Raw genomic sequence first — 21,694 nt, 5'->3', positions numbered from 1 at the left:
TTCAGAACCAAGCTGTTTTTACTGACAAAGTTACCCAAGACTTCCTACTTCCTACAGGCTTTCAGTCTTTCTCTCTCTGCCTGTTTCACCTGAGGAACATTCTCTTCGTAAATTCCTCACTTGGTTAGCATGAAGCCTCTCTTGGTTTTTCTACTACCTAGCAAACATTCTTTCTGGGCCTCTTAGAAGGTTCCTCTTCTTCCATATGAACCTTAAAAGTTGGCATTACATTGTTCTATTTTTGATCCTCTTCTCCTCTTTCTATATTCTTTCTATATATACTCTCCCTAGGTGATTCAGCTTCAGTTACCACCTGTCTGTAAACTGGTATCTCTCAAATATCTATCTTCATCCTGAAAATTTCTCCTTCAGATGCATAACATAAATGTCTGCTTGGGCATCTATCCCACAGATACTTCAAATCAGTATGTAGAAAACTAAACTAGTTTTCTTTTTCCCTGCTTCTTCTCTTATATTACCAATCTCTATGAATAGTCTACCAGCCACCCTAAGCCAGGTGCTGGAACAAATTATAAATAGTTACCATCTATGCCCTCCAGAAAGACATATAAAAAGATAATGTGCATTTTAATATTTACTACTTATAAATAAGTAATAAATGAACTGAGATAAAAAAAGAAGATAATGTAAGTCAGCCTGAGGAATTCAGGGAAGTGCCTGACACACAGCTGGGGCTTAATAAATACTAAACAACTTAGTTTATTTTGTAGGCATTATTGTATTTTTTGACAAATGTCCTAGGCAACTTTAAATGACTACACAACTTTGGACCAAAAACCCTCCTTAATATGTTTTAGACAAATAATATAAACAGCTAATGAACACTATTGTACAAGAAATACCATACCTTAATTGCATCAAAAAGAATACCAAGGAATAAACCTAACCAAGGAGGTAGAAGACATTTATTCTGAAAACTGCAAAAGACTCATGAGAGAAATGAAAGAAGACACCAATAAATGGGAATCTATCCCATGTTCATGGATAGGAAGAATTAATATTGTCAAAATGGCCATCCTGCCCAAAGCAATTTACAGAATCAGTGCAATCCCTATCAAAATACCAACAGCATTTTTCAATGAATTAGAACAAACAGTTCTAAAATTCATATGGAACCACAAAAGATGCTGAATAGCCAAAGCAATTCTGAGAAAGAAGAACAAAGCTGGGAGGATTATGCTCTGTTACTTCAAGCTCTACTACAAAGTTATAGCAATTAAAACAATTTCATAGTGGCACAAGAACAGACCCATAGAACAATGGAACAGAAGAAAGAGGCCAGTTACAAACTCATGCACATATGGTCAATTAATATATGATAAAGGAGCCATGAATATACAGTGTGGAAAACACAGCCTCTTCAGCAACTGGTGTTGGCACACTGGACAGCTATGTGTAAGAGAATGACACTGGATTATTGTCAGACTCCATGCACAAAAGTAAACTCAAAATGGATCAAAGACCTGAATGTAAGTCATGAAACCATAAAACTCTTAGAGGAAAACATAGGTAAAAATCTCTTGAATATAAGCCTGAGCAATTTTTTCCTGGACACATCTCCTTGAGCAAAGGGAACAAAATAAAAAATGAACAAGTGGGACTACATCTATAAAAAGCTTTTGTACAGCAAAGGACACCATCAGCAGAACAAAAAAGCATCCTACAGTGTGGGAGAATATATTTGTAAATGACTCATCTGACAAAGGGTTAACATCCAAAATATATAAAGAACTCATAGGCCTCAACACCCAAAAAACAAATAACCTGTTTAAAAAATGGGCAGAGGACCTGAACAGACACTTCTCCAAAGGAGAAATAAAAATGGCCACTGGCACATGAAAAGATGTTCCACATCACTAACCACCAGGGAAATCAAATTAAAACCACAGTGAGATGTCACTTTACGCCAGTTAGAATGGCCAATATCCAAAAGACAAGAAACCACAAATGTTGGCAAGGATGAGGAGAAATGGCAACCCTACACTGTTGGTGAGCATGTAAATTGGTGCAACAGCTATGGAAAGCAGTATGGAGGTTCTCAAAAAACTAAAATTAGAAATACCATTTGATCCAGAAATTCCACTTCTAGGAATTCACCCAAAGAAAACAAAATCCCTGAGTCAAAAAGATACTTGCATCCCTATGTTTATCGCTGCACTATTTGCAACAGCCAAGATATGGAAGCAACCTATGTGCCCATCAGTAGGTGAATGGATAAAGATGTGGCACATATACACAATGGAATTATTCAGCCATAAAAATAAAAGAAATCTTACCATTTGCAACAACATGGATGGAGCTAGAGGATATTACGCTCAGTGAAATAAGCCAGGCAGAGAAAGACAAATACTGTATGACCTCACTTATTTGTGGAATATAAAAACAAAGCAAAAAAAAAAAAAGAAAACAGAAGGAACCAAACAGCAGTAGACTCACAGACACTGAAAAGTGACTAGTGGTTACCAAAGGGGAGGAGTTAGGGTGGGTGGGTAGGGCGGGTGAGGGGGATAACCAACACAAGATTGTTCATAGATGATACTTCAGTTAAAAAAAGAAATACAGCACCTTTCAAGCCTAATGGGCTCTTACTCAGAATAAGATTACTAGGTTTACAGTAAATTACACCCTCCCTTACTCTCCTACTCTATTACCTGTCCTCCATCTTCCCCCTGCTTCTCTGTGCTGCAGCCTGTCTTCCTTGCTCTTCTTTAAACATGTCAAACACGCTCCTGTTTCAGAACCTTTGCAATTGTTACTTCCTCTTCCTGGAGCTCTATCACCCACAGACGTGCCCAGCTCATTGCTCCAATCTCACCTTATTGAAGAGGACTTCCCTAACCACCCTGGGTGAAATAGCAGTCTGTAGCCCAGTGCTTAGAAAAAGGTTGAACATATAATAGGGATATAATAGATATTTGCTGCATGAGTTAATTTCTTTCAGATTCAAATATTCAAAAATAGGGAATATTTCAAAACCAAATACTGAAAAATGGAATCCAAATGTTTCAATTTTCTGAGAACTTAAATCTTCATTCCATTTTGTTTTCATTGGCTACAATTGAGTTCTATATATTTCTTTGTTCAGTCCTTACAGAGCAGGTTGTGAATCTTTAAATATTACTCTCAACTCAATATAACAAATATTAATTAAGCATCTACTGTAGGAAATACCATCTTTTCTTAATTATTAATGTGAAAATAGGAAAGAACAAATTAAATAAAATTCATGCAAGTTCTGACAAACTGTTTTCACCAGTCTCCTAATTACAATTTGATTGAAGTTGCGAATAAGCACTGAAATCACAGATCACAAGTTCCAGCTACTCTTTTCTCTACCTACTGTTAGAAATTAAGACAGGAATAATTTATAGTTCTTTGTTAAAAACAAAACATACAGAAAATAAGTGTAGTAGTATTATAATCACTCTTAACAAGTTGTTTTACCAAGGTATATGTCTAGCATGCTAAGGGAAACATAAAGATTGGCAGTTAAAACTTGAACAAAAGGATACTTTTATGAACAAAGACAAGATTAGTTTGGCCCAGCTGGATGGCAGTCACCATGGCTGTTTCCTCATCCAGTAAAGCCACTTTACCAGTAAAAGACTTATTATTTGCAATTCTGTGGTCTTGCAATTCCAGTGTATAATGTTTTAGAGGAAATTCCATCTCTGTAAGACATGAAAGATACTTAATGTAACATGAGCAGCCATTCCAACAGATAATGGTGTATTGTTGGATTATAAGAGGAAAATCAGGAAGCAGGCATTAATGTAAGAATACGACCTATTTCTACTTTCCTTCCCACTACGGTGAATTTTTACATGTAGCCATTTGGGGAGGAACACTATATGAGTTTATTACTGGTATTGCTTGTATTCCTGAAAACCAGTGAGCTGAGAGTAGCAGGAGGGATTTCCACTAGGTAAGTACGGAAAGGATTAGTGCTGATGGAGTCAATGTACACTTGATAAACTCAACAGAACTTTGGGGTCAATATTAAGTTTTCAGTTTTAATGAACTGAGTTTCTCAAGAAATAGCTTTTGTAAAGATAATTTAAGTCCTTTCTGGGCAAGTTTCTTCACTTAGCCTATAAAAGCTAATAAATTTTTGGTTGTTTAATAGAGAATTCAGATGCCTATGGGCCTGGAAGCTAAATAGCTGAATTATATAGCATTAACCTGTTCAAGATATGGGGACTATGTCTGTCCATTTATTAGCTCAAGTACAGGAATGCTTTGTCACAAAATCTAAAAACACAAAGTATTTTGCATACATGCTTCTCTTGTTAGCAGAAAGGACTTGGGAAATGTTTATCATACAAAAAGGTAAACTACCTTACCTGTCATTCTTCCCTGAACCATTTTTGCAACTCGGTATTTAATATATGCACCTACTAAGAGATAAATGTCATAGGACGGTATAAGAAATATATTCTCCAAAACAAGCAGCCGTATCAATGCCGCCGCCACTTTCTAAAAGAGAAATGAAAAAAAACAAAGTTTCTGTAGGCAAAATCCTCAAGACCATCTTCCTAGTTAAGAGTTTACTTTATGTTTCCTTTTAAATAGTTTATGATCAAAAAATGTTTTCCTAATTATAAATCATTATTTCAATTAGGCTTATAAAGTGATCATGAATCTTAATACTATATTAACCTTCTAAGTCACTTACTAACTTTTTAAGTCACTCAAACTTAGAATAGAAAATGAGATTCTTCTCTAAAATTCGTATGGAACCACAAAAGACCCCAAATAGCCAAAGCAATCCTGAGAAGGAAGAATGAAGCTGGAGGGATTATGCTCCCCAACTTTAAGCTCTACTACAAAGTCACAGTATTCAAGACAATTTGGTACTGGCACAAGAACAAACCCATAGACCAATGGAACAGATTAGAGAGACTGGATATAAACCCAACCATATATGGTCAATTAATATACGATAAAGGAGCCATGGACATACAATGGGGAAATGACAGCCTCTTCAACAGCTGGTGTTGGCAAAACTGGACAGCTACATGCAAGAGAATGAAACCTGATTAAAAAATGGGCAGAGGATATGAAGAGACAATCCTCCAAAGAAGAAATTCAGATGGCCAACAGGCACATGAAAAGATACTCCACATCACTAACCATCAGGGAAATGCAAATTAAAACCACAATGAGGTATCACCTCACACCAGTGAAGATGGCCAGCATTGAAAAGACTAAGAACAACAAATGCTGGTGAGGATGTGGAGAAAGGGGAACCCTCCTACACTGCTGGTAAGAATGTAAGCTAGTGTAACCATAATGGAAAGCAATATAGAGGTTCCTCAAAAAACTAAAAATAGAAATACCATTTGACCTGGGAATCCCACTCCGTGGAATTTACCCAAAGAATACGTCTCAGATTCAAAAAGACATATGCACCCCTATGTTTATCACAGCACTATTTACAATAGCCAAGATATGGAAGCAACCTAAGTGTTCATCAGTAGATGAATGGTTAAAGAAGAGGTGGTACATATACACAATGGAATACTATTCAACCATAAGAAAGAAAGAAATCCTACCATTTGCAACAACATGGATGGAGCTGGAGGATATTATGCTCAGTGAAATAAGCCAGGCGGAGAAAGACAAGTGCTAAATGACTTCCCTCATTTGTGGAGTATAACAACGAAGCAAAACTGAAGGAACAAAGGGGAGGGGTGTGGGAGGGTGGGTGGGGAGGCAGGGAGAAGGGGATTGAGGGGTATTATGTTTAGTACACATGGTGTGGGGGATCACAGGGAAAACTGTAGCACAGAGAAGGCAAATAGTGAATCTGTGGCATCTTACTACACTGATGGACAGTGCCTGCATTGGGGTATGTTTGAGGACTGGATAATATGGATAAACGTAGTAACCACATTGTTTTTTCATGTGAAACCTTCATAAGTGTGTATATCAATAATACCTTAATAAAAAAATTTAAAAAAAACTGAAGGAACAAAATAGCAGCAGACTCGCAGACTCCAGACTCCAGGAGGGGACTGGTGGTTGCCAGTGGGAAGGGGTGTGGAGGGGGTGAGGGGGGTGGGAAGAGGGGGATTGAGGGGTATGTTTGGTGCACATGGTGTGGGGGGTCTGGGGGAGGACAGTGCAGCATGGAGAGGGCAAATGGTGAATCTGTGGCATCTTGCACTGATGGATGGTGACTACATTGGGGTGTGGGTGGGGACTTGATAGTATGGGTGGATGTAATAACCACATTGTTTTTCCATGTAATACCTTCATGAGAGTGTATATCAATAATACCTTAATAAAAAAACAGAAAAAAAACCATATGATCTAAATTGAATTAAACCTGCCAAATACAATCTATTTTAATTTTTAATATATTTGTGAGTTAGTGCTCCCAAATTTTGGATCATAACATATTTTGGCACTTAACCAAACCCAAACAATTTCTGATTAAATTTTAAAATTATGCAACATAATGTTGCCCTTAGGAATCACTGAGTTGATTTAAGCACAACTCAGTGAAGGTGCCTACTATATAGAGCAATATGCCCATAATCAGTATTACTTCTTTTTTATTTTATAATAAGGTCTGCTGGGGGCGGGCATTAGGCATTGTGTATTTTCCTTGGTTCTTGTCCCCGCCACAACAAAGACTTGAAGGGCAGAGACACAGTAGTGAAGCAGAGTAAAGGTTTTATTTAAAGTTACTTAGAGAAAAAGTACAGGTGACCTCAGAAAGAGAGGAGCAACCTGAAAGGTTGGAGTTTCCCCCTTTTAAGGATTTTTTCAGGAATGTGTCAAGGAGCTAGGGGTGTGGACTTGTTAAGTGGTCTCTGAATGTTTAAAATTAACAATACATGAAATTTACTGCTCTGGTCTCCTTCCAGGATAGCAGCTTCCTGGTTTGGGAGCTTATCAATTAAGACTGCCTGCCCAGCCCCCCAAGGTGGGCTGAGTTATTGTCTGTTGTCTTACTTCTTAACTTCCTGGGTATTAAAATGCAATCTTGTCTTTAAGATGGAATCCTTCTTGCCTTTTACTATGTTGCTTACAGCTGGGCCTGCATGCTAATTTAGTTGCCCAGGTTGCAAATTACTTGATTAGGGCTGAAGGAGAAAAAAACAGCATACAGGTAAAGTTTAAAAATAAGCTGGGCCTGCATGATTAATACAGTAAAGACATGAGCTATGCTGAAGTACCTTCCTTCATCTGGAGAATATTCCAACATTCCAGGCCAAGTTACTCCTGGCTTTTTGAGCTTTAATTGATGAACTCATTAACTCTGGGTCTTTTTTTGTGGGCTTTCCTGGCCTTATTCTCTTTCCACCCAGGTCATATTTATTTTCCTGCCTAACAGATCTACGCAGTAAACAATCATGAAGTCATTCATGATTGGAAATTCAGAGAAGATATCTCAGTGTTCAGGAAGCCCATCTGATCTGAGCCATTTTCCCTCTCATGCCTCATGAATGGGTCACTTTGCCAAAAGCTTTCTGTGTTGGTCAATCTAAATGCTGCTGCTTCTTTTTTTTTAATTGGGGTGTCATTGACTTACAGTCTTATGAGGGTTTCAGGTAAGCAACACTGTGGTTTCAACATTAGCTCATATTGTCAGGTCCCCCCCAGCACCCCACTGAGGTTGCTGTCTGGCAGCACGGTGGGATGCTAGAGAGTCATTACTTGTCTTCTCTGTGCTGCTGCCTTCCCTGTGACTTACCTACATTGTGTGTGCTAATTATGGTGCCCCTTGATCCCCTTCTTCCTCCCTCACTTCCCACCTTCCCCAGCCCATTCCCTTTGGTAACCTCTAGTCCCTTCTTGGCCTCTGTGAGTCTGCTGCTGCATTAACATCATTTTTTAGAAAAGAAAAATGAGATGTGGTAGAAAAATTAAATGGCAGTGAGTAATTTATAAAACTGCAAATGAACATTACAGAGGATCCACTTCTAAAACCAACCATGTTCCTTAGCATTAAAATTCTGCCCCAAGAGGTAACTTTTACCCTAAAATTTTAAATACCTTCAATACTAAGGGCTCCAGAGGCAAAAACCTGCCATACACTTCTCTTGGACAAATGTGTGTCACTTATGAAAGTACTGTGCCAACTCCGCCGGATTGCGAGCTCATGTCTTCTGTACTTGTTCGCTCCCTCACTGGATTTCACAGATCTGGTAAAATTCTCATGGACATTAAGGGAACACTGCTTGGGCCTGGGTCTCCTTTCATAAATTAAAACCAAAAGAGACCTGGTATCTCTCCACATAGACCTACATGCTTTACAATGAGCAACCCTTGTTATATTCTATCACGTAAGAACTGGGAAAGGCTGAGAGTTCAACATTTTTATGTAAACCTGTCTAGTTTCATAATAAGAAAAGGTACTTATATTTTTAAAAGAGAAAATCTAAGCAATTCCACAGGAGTGACAAAACACCTCAAGTAATGAAAGTGTGGCAATTTATTTTCTTCTTAGATTGTTCTTCTTTCCTGATATATAAGGTTTCTTAGGCACTTTAAAGTGTTGAAGGTTATCTCGTTTCCAGAAGAATGAAAATATACTGTAGTCAATTGATTTACTTAATTTTGTGTTTACTATTAAAAAAGGCTAGTGAACTGGAGGCCACTAAGTTACTTGAAATTCTGTAACTGACATCTGTTATCAGCCCCTAACTTGCCTTGTTTCTAAAAATTTATTTACCTTTTAGAAATCATACCTCAATCATGTTTCTAGGATCCTGTAAAGCAGGGTCTAGAAACATGTTCACACGACACCCAGAGACAAAAACACAAGGAGAGAGGAAGCCTCAGAAGAGGGAGATGTCCGGGCCCTGGTGGGCAGCAGTGGGCATCCCTGAAGCAGAGGAAAATGTTAAATCAGGAGATAGGGCCTCAGCTGGGATGGGTCCCAGCAGCTCTGCCCTGACTGGCCCTCAGACACAGAGAGGGGCCAGGCCTAGTCCTGTGCTGTCACCCAGGTTGGCTGCAGGGCCAGGTGGGCCTAGAGTGTCAGAGCTCCTGGCTGGGATCAGCCTTTCCCTCCTGCCCCGTGTGCCTGTACAGGTGACATCACTTCCTCCCTCAGAGCAGGTAGGGAGAGCAGTGCTCTAGAACCTGGCTGGCCTCCCCTCCCCCACCTAGCTCACCTGCCCTATTATTAGGGCCCCTGTTGCCCTTAGCGAAGGAACTCTGCAGGGCTCTGAGCCGTCCCCTCTGACCACAGACACTGGCACTCCGAGGCAGAGCTGTGGAGCCCCCGCAGCCATGAGGGCCTGCTGCCTGCCACCAGACTCATGTGCCAGCTGATCCTGGAGCACCTGTGGGGGGCTCTCCTGGCGATCGCTGAGAGCTGGGGATGCCTAAGAAGACTCCTTGGAGTCCCCTGGAGGACCCTGGCATGTTGTGTGCAGATGCTTTTCATGGTAAGGAGAGCATGGAATTCACAATGCACCAAGGCTCAGGGCAGAAGCTGTTCTGCCACCATGAAGTACCTGGAAACCGTGGTGACACTGCAGAATGAACGACTCCAACCGATGACACCGGCAGGCCACATGCAGGGGAGGCCAGTCCTCCCACCCTACAAAGCCTGAGCTTGGCAGCAGTGACCACACACCTGAGCCTGTCCCTTCAGATCACTCTGGGCCTTCTGGCAAAGGGATGGGGGAGCCAACCTCCTACACTTCCCAAGGCCACTGATGAGAAACTGACCCTCAGGGCATCACAGAAGGATGGAGAACAACTTGGGAAGAAAATGTTGGATGATTGGAAAGGAAACACTGCTTTTCCAGAAAGGGCAGAAGTCCTTGCCCAGGAGACATCATAAGATGCAAGCAGAAGCTGAAGGAAAAGGAGGAGGACAAGGAAGGACTGTTGGGGTCGAACGCATGTGTGGAGCAGGACCTGAAAGAGGGAGTCAGCCAACTGCTGTCAGTGGCTGAGACCCTGCTCCACGCCGTGCCCACCCTTGCGCCCCCGAGACATCATCTGGATGGCAGGAGCCTGGAAGTCAAGCAAAAGCGGGAACTGGGAAACTGCAAACACCCTGTCCCCAGGTCAGAAGTGGCACTGAAGGCTGACATGCATGATTCTCCAGCTGAGCAACAAGACAGCCGAAGACATGGGTAAAGAATTGGAGAGAACCAGGTCCTTCTACCAAAGGGAGTTCCTCTTGCATGAGAAAAGGGCTCAGAAAAGCTGGGAGGCAGCTGTGCAGACTGAGAGAGACCTCATGAACCTAAGAAGAGAAGGCGACCGCATCAGACAAATGCTGGCGAACGCCCAGGCCCACCTGCAGCCTTTCCCAAGTGGCCCTTCTGCTCCTGTTGCTCCACTTGCAGCCCGCGGAGGCCACAAGCTGTCACTGGATCCCCTGAATCCTCAGGCCACCCCCACCCCCCAGGAAAGAGGAGGGTGTCACTGTGAGGGCTCAGGGAGCAGGGGTGGCCTGCAGGTGTGACTCAGCTCACAGCAGCTGGGTCCTGACCACCCGCAGCCATGGCACAGCTCTGCAGCTGTTTCTGTCATTAAACTAATTTTGATTTCTTTTAGGTTTAGCTACTGTTATTTAACTGATACTACAATTCCCTTATCCAAGTAAGCATAGCATTATAATTTTAAGAGTATTTTTCAAATAAAGTTTCATTTAATATAAAAAAAAAGAAAATGACAGTCTTCTCAAGTAATGACTCTAAAGCATCTTACTACGCTGATGGACAGTGACTGTAATGAGGTATGTGGGGGGGACTTGATAATGGGGGGAATCTAGTAACCACAATGTTGCTCATGTAATTATATATTAATAATACCAAAATTTTTTTTAAATAAAAAAAAAGAAAATGACAGTCTTCTAAAGAAGAATAGGTAAGTGAAAAGGCCAGTATACTGAAATGAGAAAAGGTAAGACTTAACTGTATGCCACAGAAATTCTTTTAACCAACCTCTAGTGAACTGACTTTCCAAATTAAGTTACTTTCTAACCTCTGCTGAACATGTTGGTTGATTTTCGTGATAGCTTAACCCAGCACAAGGTTAGGAGGCTGCTCTCTAAGATGTCCACAGTTGTGTCCTGCCACTTGAATTAAAATGCTTACCAAAAGACATATGTTTTCCCCAAACCTATCTATGCCAATCGCACTTTTAATTATGTTTATTATATTTATACGATATTTAAATATATCAAATGTGTTTGATTATAATTACATTTTAAAAATTAACCATGAATGTGAAAAGAGACCTGTTGTTTCTATAAAAAAATGTAAATATTTGGAAAAGAAGTTAAAGGCAAAATAGTAGGAGACTCATAGACACTGAGAAGTGACTGGTGGTTACCCTGGAGGAGTGGGTGGCTGGGAAGGGTAAGGGGGATAAAAGGCACAAAAATTCTCAATCATAATATATGTTGGTCATGGGGATATTAGTACAGCATGGAGAATATAGCCAATAATCCTGTAACATCTATGTTGACAGATATTACCTGCACTAATGGGACTGTGGATTTAATAGTATGGGTAATAACTGTTGAACCACTGTATTGTAAACTTGAAAACAATATAAGACTGTGTATCAACAATGCCTGAATAAAAAATTAAAAAATAAAACAAAATAAAAAGGTAAAACCAAAGAAAAAAAGAAGCTAAAGGAAAACTGCTACAATGTGGTGCTATTAGGTGTAGGTGAGAAATGTAAAAGATTGGGAAAAAATCCTTGAAAAATATAAAATTTTGCTCTTAAATTGCTTCACACATCTAATTTTTCACTTGACCATAAAATGAAATGAAGAGAAAAAGGAACTAGAAGCTGTAATTGATATAAGAAAGAGCAGGTCTATTTCTAACATCTAAACTCATAGTCAAATAAAATTCTTGGGTGTACATCAGAAGATTGGTGAACAAAACCCAGTTACATGTTTTAGAAGGAAATGCCAGTTGTAATTGTACTTGTAACTAGGTAATAACATGATTAAGTTTTTTAATGTTTACCCACTTCAAATGACTTTTTCAATTAAATTGAAAGCTGTTGACCCAAACTATATCATCTTCAAGGACTTCTACTATAGACTAAATGTAAGAAACTATTTTGTATAGACAAGACTATTAAATGAAAGATTATAGCACAGATTTTTTACCTTATAGAATGGTTCATAAATTCGAACTTTTACAACAGCAGCACCAGTTCTAATCCCAGACACCAAAATCCTATCTCCTTGTTTCCCTTCTTTTTCCATCTCAGCTATATAGAGTGGGGGAGAATATTCTGCTTCAGAATACTTCAGAATCCTAAAAAGAGAAAATAAGGTTTGTTTCTAGTAGAATCAAACAATTAGTCTTCTTCCAAAAGGTCCTGAGAGACATTAAACATATTTTCAATGCCTATATACATTAAAACGTTTTAAAATTTGTTTTCCACAGGACTAGGCAGAGGAAAAGTATTTAATGTGCCTCTGGCTAAAACTGTTGTGGGACTAAAACACGGATTGTCTGAAAGCTATTTCTTGGTAGGAAAGGCAAAATTTCATTCTATTATCCACTCATTGTACTGAGCTCATGAATGTCTCTGCAGTGGCTCAAATTAGACTATCATAGTACCTACATCCATACTGTATGTCATTCCATCAGAGATATTTCCCCCTGGTAAATTTATTCCAAAAAAAGAATCCAGACAGCAGGATTATCAAAGCCCACACAAATAGCTGCTGTTCAGTGTGCCACCCAAAGGCAGATGTCTCCTTCAAAGTCAGATGGTCCGTGTTTGATTTCGAGGTTACCTAATTTTGCTAGACAGTTCTTCTCTTGCTGATTCGTTATCCTGGGCAACACTCCACTCAAACATCATCCCTGCCAAACTACTAAAAGTATTTCCTGTAGAGCAAGCCAAAAGCAGACAAGACAGAATCATATATTACAATATATTCAGGTATCTTTAACAAGAAAGGGAAACCTCACTAGAAAATTACTTTTAGTCTTCTTTTCATTAACAAATAGAAGCACTCTCACTAATGAATTAAAACACATATGCAGGAAGATCCTTACACAAACACTGTTCTTGATGCACAGGCTTTCTAAAAGTAAAAAGGACTCAATCTAACTTCTGGTTGACAAAAATTATGCCACTCTTTCTGTTCCTTTCTACCTAAAGGCTACCTGATGGCCTACTTCAGGCATGCCTAAATCCTGGTACTGTTAATAAAAAGTTTTATAAAAACTAGATTCCAGAACATTCCTAGTATAGTCACCTTTCAGATTTTAAAAATTGCTCTTTACTAGTTTACAAAGAAAGAGGCAATAAATTTAAATGTTTTAAATATATTATAATATTAGTACATTATATTAAAGACAATATAAAATCAGTCCCCAAAAAGATGAAGTTAAAATTATAAAACTTTTCATAGGTTTACATTTAATTCTCCTGGTCTATAGAAAGTGGACTGATCAAAACAGAACTAGCAAAAATTCCAAAAAAGTTTTTAATTGCTGATGGGGACCATCAACAGAAACTCAGTGGCAGAATTTGGATATTTAAGAAAGCTTCTGAGATAACCAGCAATGAAATATAGAGAAAAAATTGTGAAAGTATATAGCCAATACATTAAGCATATTCAGAATTATTAATTCCTCACATACATGAGCTTCATATGAGAAATATTATTTCCAATCTACTTTTATCTCTCAACTTGCTGTTTCCATGTGCTAAACACAAAGGAGTATTACTTTATTTTAGGTAATTCTGTGGAATCCTCTGAAGTTCTTTACCTTCAGCATCCAATGCCCTCACCATCAGTTCCAGGGGTGAGTCATCTACACAGAGCTCCCGGGTTCGAGATACAATTTCAATGCTGTCTATCACATCAACCTTAACATCACAGCGCAGTTCATGGTCAGTCACTACAATGAACCCAAAAACTGAGAATTTAATTCAACAAGTTATGAATCTATTGAATGTTTCAAACACTCTGAAGCTTATTCTAAATATTATGAAAAAGAATGGCTGTTAGAGTTGCTGTGGAAAAAACTGCATAATGACAAAATTTAAGAGCTTCTGTTTATAATAGGAGATACTAGACCAGTGGTTCACCAATTCTGATCTATGTTTTCATTTATTCATGGAAAAATGAGAAAAGTAAGAATTTTTAAACAGTGAGTGATAAAATTGTGTTCACTTTAAAGGAATATATTTTGTTCTTATATTCTATCTTACTTTTGAAATGTTAAAATGTATTTTCTTTTATGAAATTAATTGCAGTAGATTTTCTAAAATGTATTTACTTAGGAAAAAAGAGTGGAAACCATTCGTTAGTCTTGCTAATAAATTCCTCTCTTGTGCTCCTTATTTAGTCCATTTTTTTCTGGACCATGAGATTAAAAAACGTGGGAACCATGTGTTAGATACAACCAGAGTTCCAGTTAATATAGCCATAATGAAATTCAGAAACACAAACTGAAACAGTACAGAATAAAATGAGGATGAAATAAAATTTGTTTGGTACTATCTGTTAAAAATACTCCCACCTATCACATTACTGTGTGTCAGAGTACTACCTACATAGTCGCCCCATTTTGCTATTGTAACTATATATTTTTAGTCTTAGCTTCATCTACAAGAAACAAAAAGCAAAGTAACTACCACTACAATACCCAAAGTTTCCAATGGGCATCTGGGGTAAACTCTACCCTTAGCTGTGGATCTGCTTTTATGGAATTTTTAAATCAAAAGAGAATGTTAATCTGATGTAATACAGGAAAATGCCTCTCAAAAAAAGGCTAAGAAACATCAAAATATGATATTTAAGGAAAAGCTATACTTCCTTTCACAAGAAACAAAAACTGAATCAATCATCCTGAAACTACTGTATATTTACACTATGGTTAAACAGATAAGTAAATATATTATAGATAATGAGTGTCACATTTCTCTCTGCCAGAAAAAGAAGTTACCCTATGGTACAGGATTACAACTAAATATATCAGTATGAGCTCATGTGCTTTTTTAATATATATGTAGATAGACAAAGAAATAAATATGAATATGTGTATCTACTTGAGTTAGTACATACACATATACTTCCTAGCACTACCTGCTGAGAGAGCCTTGAGGCAGTGATACTCCAGTAGCAGTGAGCACACAAGCACCCAAATCTTGGTTTCTAAATACAGTTTTCCCACGAAGAGAATCAAGACTCCTTAAGGAAATGGCTGGTGGGGAAAAATACAAGCTCAGCCTGGCTCATCTTGTAGTGCAAAAAAAAGTACTAAAATTAATTAATTAACTAATTAATTAAGATGGGGGCAAGCCCAAAGGACACAGGAGTCAACATGAAAGAACTCCCAAGGGCCAAAGCTAGAACTGGAGTTAACAAAATAAATTACAATAGTATTGGATTATTAACCAAAAACAAAACAAATATTCATGAGTCCACACTTGTACAAATCATGAATGAATAAACCAATAACTAAGAAGCAATTTGTAAGATTTTTTTCCAGACACAAAAAAGGAGAATATCAAAAAAAATATCAAACACTTATGTTTCTCACAGAAAAACACTAAGTGTAGAAGGAATGAGGGCAATGGAAAACCACTGTTACAGCTCCATAGTAATAATCGCTACAGGCAAGGTACATGGAAAAACGCTAAAATTAGTGAGTGAGACTTTCAAGAAAAACAGTATCAAAGTATCTCCCCCAAATATTTATTAGTTATTGTGGTGATTTCAACCAATGGTCACAAATTCTTTAACACTACTCCTTCCAGTAAGTGAAGCTTAATTTCTCTTCCTTTGAATAGGGGCTGAACTTTGTGATAATTTTTAATGAATAGCCTAGGGAAAGAGAAAGATGGTAACTTTACAGTGGAGAAACCTCACAGCCACTACCTTAACCATGTGATCAAGGTTAACATCACTAGGGATAAATCATGTGGATATCATGTACCCCTTGACATAATGCAATGAAAAGGGCTTTTGATTTCTATGGATTTCTGCCTGAAAATCTATAACCCAGTCTAACCATGGGAAACCAACAGACAGACCCAAATTGAAAAACACTCTACAAAAGAGTTGACCGGGACTCTTTGAAAGTGTCAAGGTCATGAAAGACAAACACTGAGAAACTGGCACAGATCAGAGGAGACTAAGGAAACATGCTTAGTGAAGGACAACTTAGTAGTAATGTGGTCTTTTGGATTAAATCCTAGAGCAGAAAAAAGATATTAATGCAACATGAGAGGAAACTATGCAAAGGGCATGTGGAAACTCTGTATTATCTTCATATCTCTTCTATAAATCTAAATCTATTTAAAAGTTAAATGTTTAAAAACTAAATTAATCTTCTACTTGATTAATATTTAAATGAAGACCAGAGCTTGATATGTGGCCTCAGGACAAGAACCAAGAGAGCTGAAATCTCATGGGATCTGCTGGTAGAATATACCATTCAGGAAGTGTTCCAGGGACGGCAAAGGAAGGGAGGATGAGTTAGGTAATACACACTAGGTAATTAGGCACTGAATCTAGCATGGATTAAGTGCGAAATTAAATCCCCTTATTTTATGGAGAAATGTGTGAGGCAATGGCAAAACAGAAGCAGCTGTGACCTTACATGAAAAATATGAAAGCTTTACATACACAATGACTACCCAAATGACTGACTTCAATAGCAGAAAGCTTTTCATACAGGGCTATTGAACATAAAGAAAAGAAAAATTATCTTGGATGATTTATAAGTAAATTTAGAGTACTAAGGAGAAATATCAAACACTTAAAGATAAAAAGCAACAAATAACTTTGTTAAATAATATAATGAAATTCTTATTTACATGTCCATATTACTTCAGGTATATTTCAGGTCCATACAGGAGTGAGGTAATAAAGAAAAGTGAATGAGATAGAGAGGAGGCAAGTCAATACAGGGAGATGAAGAAGAAAGGAGAAAACAGTAAGACAATGAAGGTAGGACTGAGAGAACCAAAGGGATGTAAAGCCAGACACAAAAAAGGAGCAGAAATGACAAATATTTGTCACCCACCCTGACTCCCATATTTATCCTAACTTCCAAATCAACTCCTCTTTATTATATGATCATAAGCCACTGAAGCAACTCATCAATCACTAAATATTTTCTGATCATCAACCACATGCTGAGCACAGTGCAAAAAGTACTCATTACCCCATTGCACTCTCGCCACCAAAATCATGCAATTGTCCAAACCCTTTCTTCATTCTCCATGTGAGCTTTTCACCGAAAATTGTGCTTTCATCTGCAAACTCCTCTACCTGTCCTGTACCTAAAATTGAAAGTCCAGATTTCCCACTTACAAAAGGCATATTCATATATTCATAGACTATCTCTGGAAGGATAACAGAAAAGTGGTTGCCTCTTGCAGAAATGAGATTAGATTTATGATTCACTCAATAACCTCTTTTATAGTCTTTGAAGGTTTTACCAAGTGGAGGTAACATCTAGCAGAAACAAAACAAAAATCAAAAGAAATCTAGCAGTTTTACCAAATAGAACATGCCCACCTCAAGTCTCTCACCTCTACCCATCATCTGCCCGAGCCACTAATACTTTGCACTACACCACCACCAAAAATACTATAAACAAAATTCTAAGCACTCTAACCAGCCATGGAGTGCTTAAATCTTTTTACCTTTATTGATGCCTTATAGTTAGGCAATTCAATAAATATTTGTCAAACAAATCATTTCTCTTAGGCATGTACTTCCCAAAAAATGTCCCTCTCCCCAACCTCAGAGCATCCATGACCACTAAGATGAGAATGCACCTGGCAGGACACTGAGACTGGCATTTATCATTGGGAGTCTTACCTATGTACACTATTGTATTAATAGCAAAACTAGGGGAGTTAATTTAGAAGATACTTAACTTTGAAATTTATGAGTTAGATGAAATTAAACTGAGAGCCAGATGTGACATTTTCCCTAGCAATTGTGTGAATGAATCTTTTGATATCTGAATGAATTCATGTAGTTAAGAGTAATTACTCTAAAAATAGCACATGACTAAGGCAATGCTTCTTATTTGACTTTGGTATCCTTCTCTATCCACTGTAGCTACCCTGTGTGACATAGTCCTCAGATTCTCATCTTTGAGACTCTGACACCATACTTCATTGATTTCAAGACACTCATTTAAAAAAATTTTTGAACATCTCTGAAATTGAGATTTTACCTTGTAACTGATGACATCACACAATTGCTGTCAACCAGGCAGCAGTCATGACATGGTTGTCATTGACTGCAGATGTGAGAACATTAAAAGCACCAGCATCCAAACTTGTAGAATGAGAATGACTAGTTGGAAGACAATCTGCTGGACAACAGTGGAGCACTGTTTTATATCCTAGGAACCAAATGGTTAAGGAGATGGGGAGAAATGTGGTGACACAGATGTGCTAGGCACCTGTCCAGAGCAGGAGACAAAACAGTTCAGCTCTATATAACTGCAAAGCTCTATATAACTCTGAGCCCAATACTCAGAGTTTTTAAGTGTTTTTGTTTTTAATTGATTCTTTTAAGAAACACTGCATCACTAAGGGTCTGGATGGCACAGAGGAAGATTTTGTGGGGATAAACACAGACATCGACAATTCTCAGTCAAAAAGTGATTCAGATGAGGCAGAATGTTAAGATAGTTTTAGGAATATCTTTATGCATTTTATTTATATTTTCCTCTTTTTTAGGCATGAGTGATACATAATAAAAATAACCATCCAATTAGATCAAAGAGTTCTTCAGTAGGTAAAAGTAAAAATTCTGAGCAAAGAATAGTTTAGTTTTTCTTTCTTAGTGGTATATAAAAAAATAGCTTTACAATAGATGGTGTCTTCAATTATATGAAATACAGTATTATCAAACATCTTGAATTTCTCTTTAGTAAAATAGTATATCATTTTTCAAAATATTTAAAAGCCATGCAGATATTTCTGGCCTATTGATATGGCAATGAAGGGCCAGAAATTCAGGGATACAAAGAGCCCTACTTTGATGTTGGATACAAATAACATTTCTTGGATCTGCTCTAGTCTAAAATAAACTAGTGCCCATACTTTCCAAACTTTAGCATGCATGAGAATCACCCAGAGAGCTTGTTAAAACACAGATCCATGGGCCAAACCCAGAGATTCCTATTCAGCTGATTTGAGATGAGGCCTGCAAATTTACATTTCTAACAAGCTCCCAGGGGATGCTAATGATGCTGAAAATACAGGTTCACAGACCACACTTTGAGAAGTACTAGTTTTTATACTACCTTTTGCTTTGCTCAAGACCTTAACACCTAAGCTAGTTCCAGTAAATGCTTCCTTTCTTCAAACAACCGAAGTTTCCACTCTGTATCAAGTACATGCCAGGGACTGGATATAACAAAAAAAGTAAAGTTGCAGGCTAGGATGCCACAGTTAGGGTTTATATTACAGGAATTCTTTTTTCTATCTCTTATCATTTGAAGCCATCTATAAATGACATCAGATTATCCTACTCCAGATGAACTGTTATAGAGTGTTTTTCCTTTCTACCTACCTATCTCTCGAGCCAGAATAACACTGCTGAGGCGTATCGGTTGGGTAGATTCAGCAATGAGCACTGCTTTATGGGAACACAAGGTGCCGTTTTCATATAAAGGCTCAACAGTTACTGCATCGTGATGGGTGGAATGCCTGCCAGAATAAAATACTTGAGTATGAAATAAGAATGCGAGTTAAAATTAATTTTTGGTGGAACATAGATTTGTTATTTCCATGTTACATACTACCGGCTGTATTAAAGGACTACTTCAAGTAGAAACATCGCTTAGGGACCCAAGATTTACATGGAAGTGACTGAACAGAACCTTCTCCCAATGATGCCTTGTACAAAGTTACAGAAGTATTACATTCCTCCCTCAATATTTAAAATGATTGTTACATTCTTCCCTCATGTAAAAATAGGACTGATGTATTTTCAATAATGAAAGGGTGGCTTTCTCATACTCTGAGGAATGAGTTTCCTCCAACCATAGAAACTGGGTCGTTAACCTAAGACGGCAAAGTTGCCTACATTATGAGGTGTGAGTCCAACTCAAAATACACATACACACCAAAATAATCATCAATATTTTTGGATGGATAGAAGGAATGGCTTCCAGAGCTAGAAAGATTCCTTGCATCATTCTCAGTCAGGAAATACACCACATTGGGTCATCTTACCAGCCTGATTACACTTCCTCGTAAAATGGGAGGTGAACTTCTTACCTTCTGAGCAAACCTCAGTGCTTTTCTCAGGAGATGGCAAAGGGAATCTACTCCATTTAGGATGAACACTGATACCTTGGAGCCGGCCCACTTGTTAGGTTCCCACACACCTTAGTTAACCACACCACCCATCTTTGGGGCCTCTCACACCAGAAAATGTCTTTTCATTCTCAGTCAGGAATTCATCCCCTTGTCCTCACACTTCAAGAAGATACCATCATGAAAGGGGGGAAAACATGTATTATAGACAAATCTCATTTTTACCCAAAGTGAATTTTCTCAGATTACAGGAATTTTACACTTCATGGTCTCTTGGCCTCAGTTCCCTCATCTGTAAAATGAGGGCTAATAGTACTTACAAGACTGTAAAAATTGAATGAGTTAATACATACAAAGTACTTCATTAAGTACACAGTAATTAGTTGTACTTTTAGACCCCTTCACACTGAATATCCCACCTTATTTAGCGGGGACCCTCACAACTCAAGCCTCTTTGCTCTTAAATAGATTTCCTCAGACCCTGGGAACTCCCTCACCCTAGTGTTTATACTGGAAGTCTTCACAGTTGGGTAGCCACCAATACCTGAGGCCTCTAACACAGGGCTTCCTTGTGCTCCGATGGCTGCTCACGCAGTGACTACCTCTACCCCCACACACAGTGAAAAAGCCACTCTCGTGTCTTGAGGCCTTGTCATGTAAGTACCCACACATAACCTTAAGATAGCCACACATCAGGCCCCATTAGGAAGGTCTGGCAGCTCTACCCCAACGGGCAAGGCACCCGCTTCGCTACAGGCCAAGTGACCACACAGCATTCCTGCGGTGATTTACATTGAGTGAACCCCTCTCATCCCTTCTGCGGTGCGAGGGTGCACGTCCTCGTGATCCCCCACCCCCCACCCCTCACCAAGTGTAGCAGCCCCGCTCCGCCTCCAGCAGGAAGGGCACACGCCCTGGCTCCCGGCCAAAAGGCAGCAACACCCGTGGCACATTAAGTTTGTTGGCCAAGGTGCCAAGCAGAAACAGAAGCAGCAACAGGAGGTGGCGTAGAGGCAGGCACAAAAACAGCCTGAAGCCTCGAGGCCCTGCTGCACCAGAGCCAGTCATGGCGACTGTGGGCCTCAGGTTTCCGCTCAACGACAGCCACCAACACCAGCCAATCCGCAGGTGTGACGCCACCAGGAGGCGGGACCTTCTCCTGGCTTTGAATTGTGGGAACTTTTGTTCGCTCGTGAAGCCTTTCAGAAGCACTTTATGCATAAACCTGGCTACCCACCCAAAACAACTTTCTTGAATATTGGTGGCAGGTCTTTTTACTAGTCAAGAACAAAAAAGTCTCGAGTACTAATTACGTCCAGTTTAATTTCTGCTACCTTGTGTTTGGCTCTTAGCCAAAAAAAGTCTTGGTGGTGGGTGGGGGGGCAAATATTTCTAGTCAGCATTGGTC

General features: G+C 38.8%; 1 protein-coding gene across 5 annotated transcripts in view; it reads right to left on the bottom strand.

The window, feature by feature from the left end:
• Nucleotides 1-21,367, bottom strand: part of NUP210L (nucleoporin 210 like) — an 82,134-nt gene extending 60,767 nt beyond the window's left edge. For all 5 annotated transcript variants that reach the window (XM_073221211.1, XM_073221207.1, XM_073221209.1 and 2 more), the window contains exons 1-7: nucleotides 21,155-21,367; nucleotides 19,538-19,674; nucleotides 13,755-13,886; nucleotides 12,770-12,863; nucleotides 12,131-12,281; nucleotides 4,365-4,497; nucleotides 3,534-3,692 (exon numbers count right to left, since the gene is read on the bottom strand). In XM_073221211.1, the coding sequence (XP_073077312.1) occupies nucleotides 3,534-3,692; nucleotides 4,365-4,497; nucleotides 12,131-12,281; nucleotides 12,770-12,863; nucleotides 13,755-13,886; nucleotides 19,538-19,674; nucleotides 21,155-21,354 (1,006 nt within the window). In that variant the 5' untranslated portion in view covers nucleotides 21,355-21,367. The remainder of the gene's footprint in view (nucleotides 1-3,533; nucleotides 3,693-4,364; nucleotides 4,498-12,130; nucleotides 12,282-12,769; nucleotides 12,864-13,754; nucleotides 13,887-19,537; nucleotides 19,675-21,154) is intronic.
• Nucleotides 21,368-21,694: the final 327 nt, after the last annotated feature.

This window comes from Manis javanica, chromosome 14 (genome assembly GCF_040802235.1).
Source record: "Manis javanica isolate MJ-LG chromosome 14, MJ_LKY, whole genome shotgun sequence".
Lineage (NCBI taxonomy): Eukaryota > Metazoa > Chordata > Mammalia > Pholidota > Manidae > Manis > Manis javanica.
The sequence above is the reverse complement of the archived record's forward strand: the minus strand, read 5'-3'. Positions and strand labels throughout refer to the sequence as shown.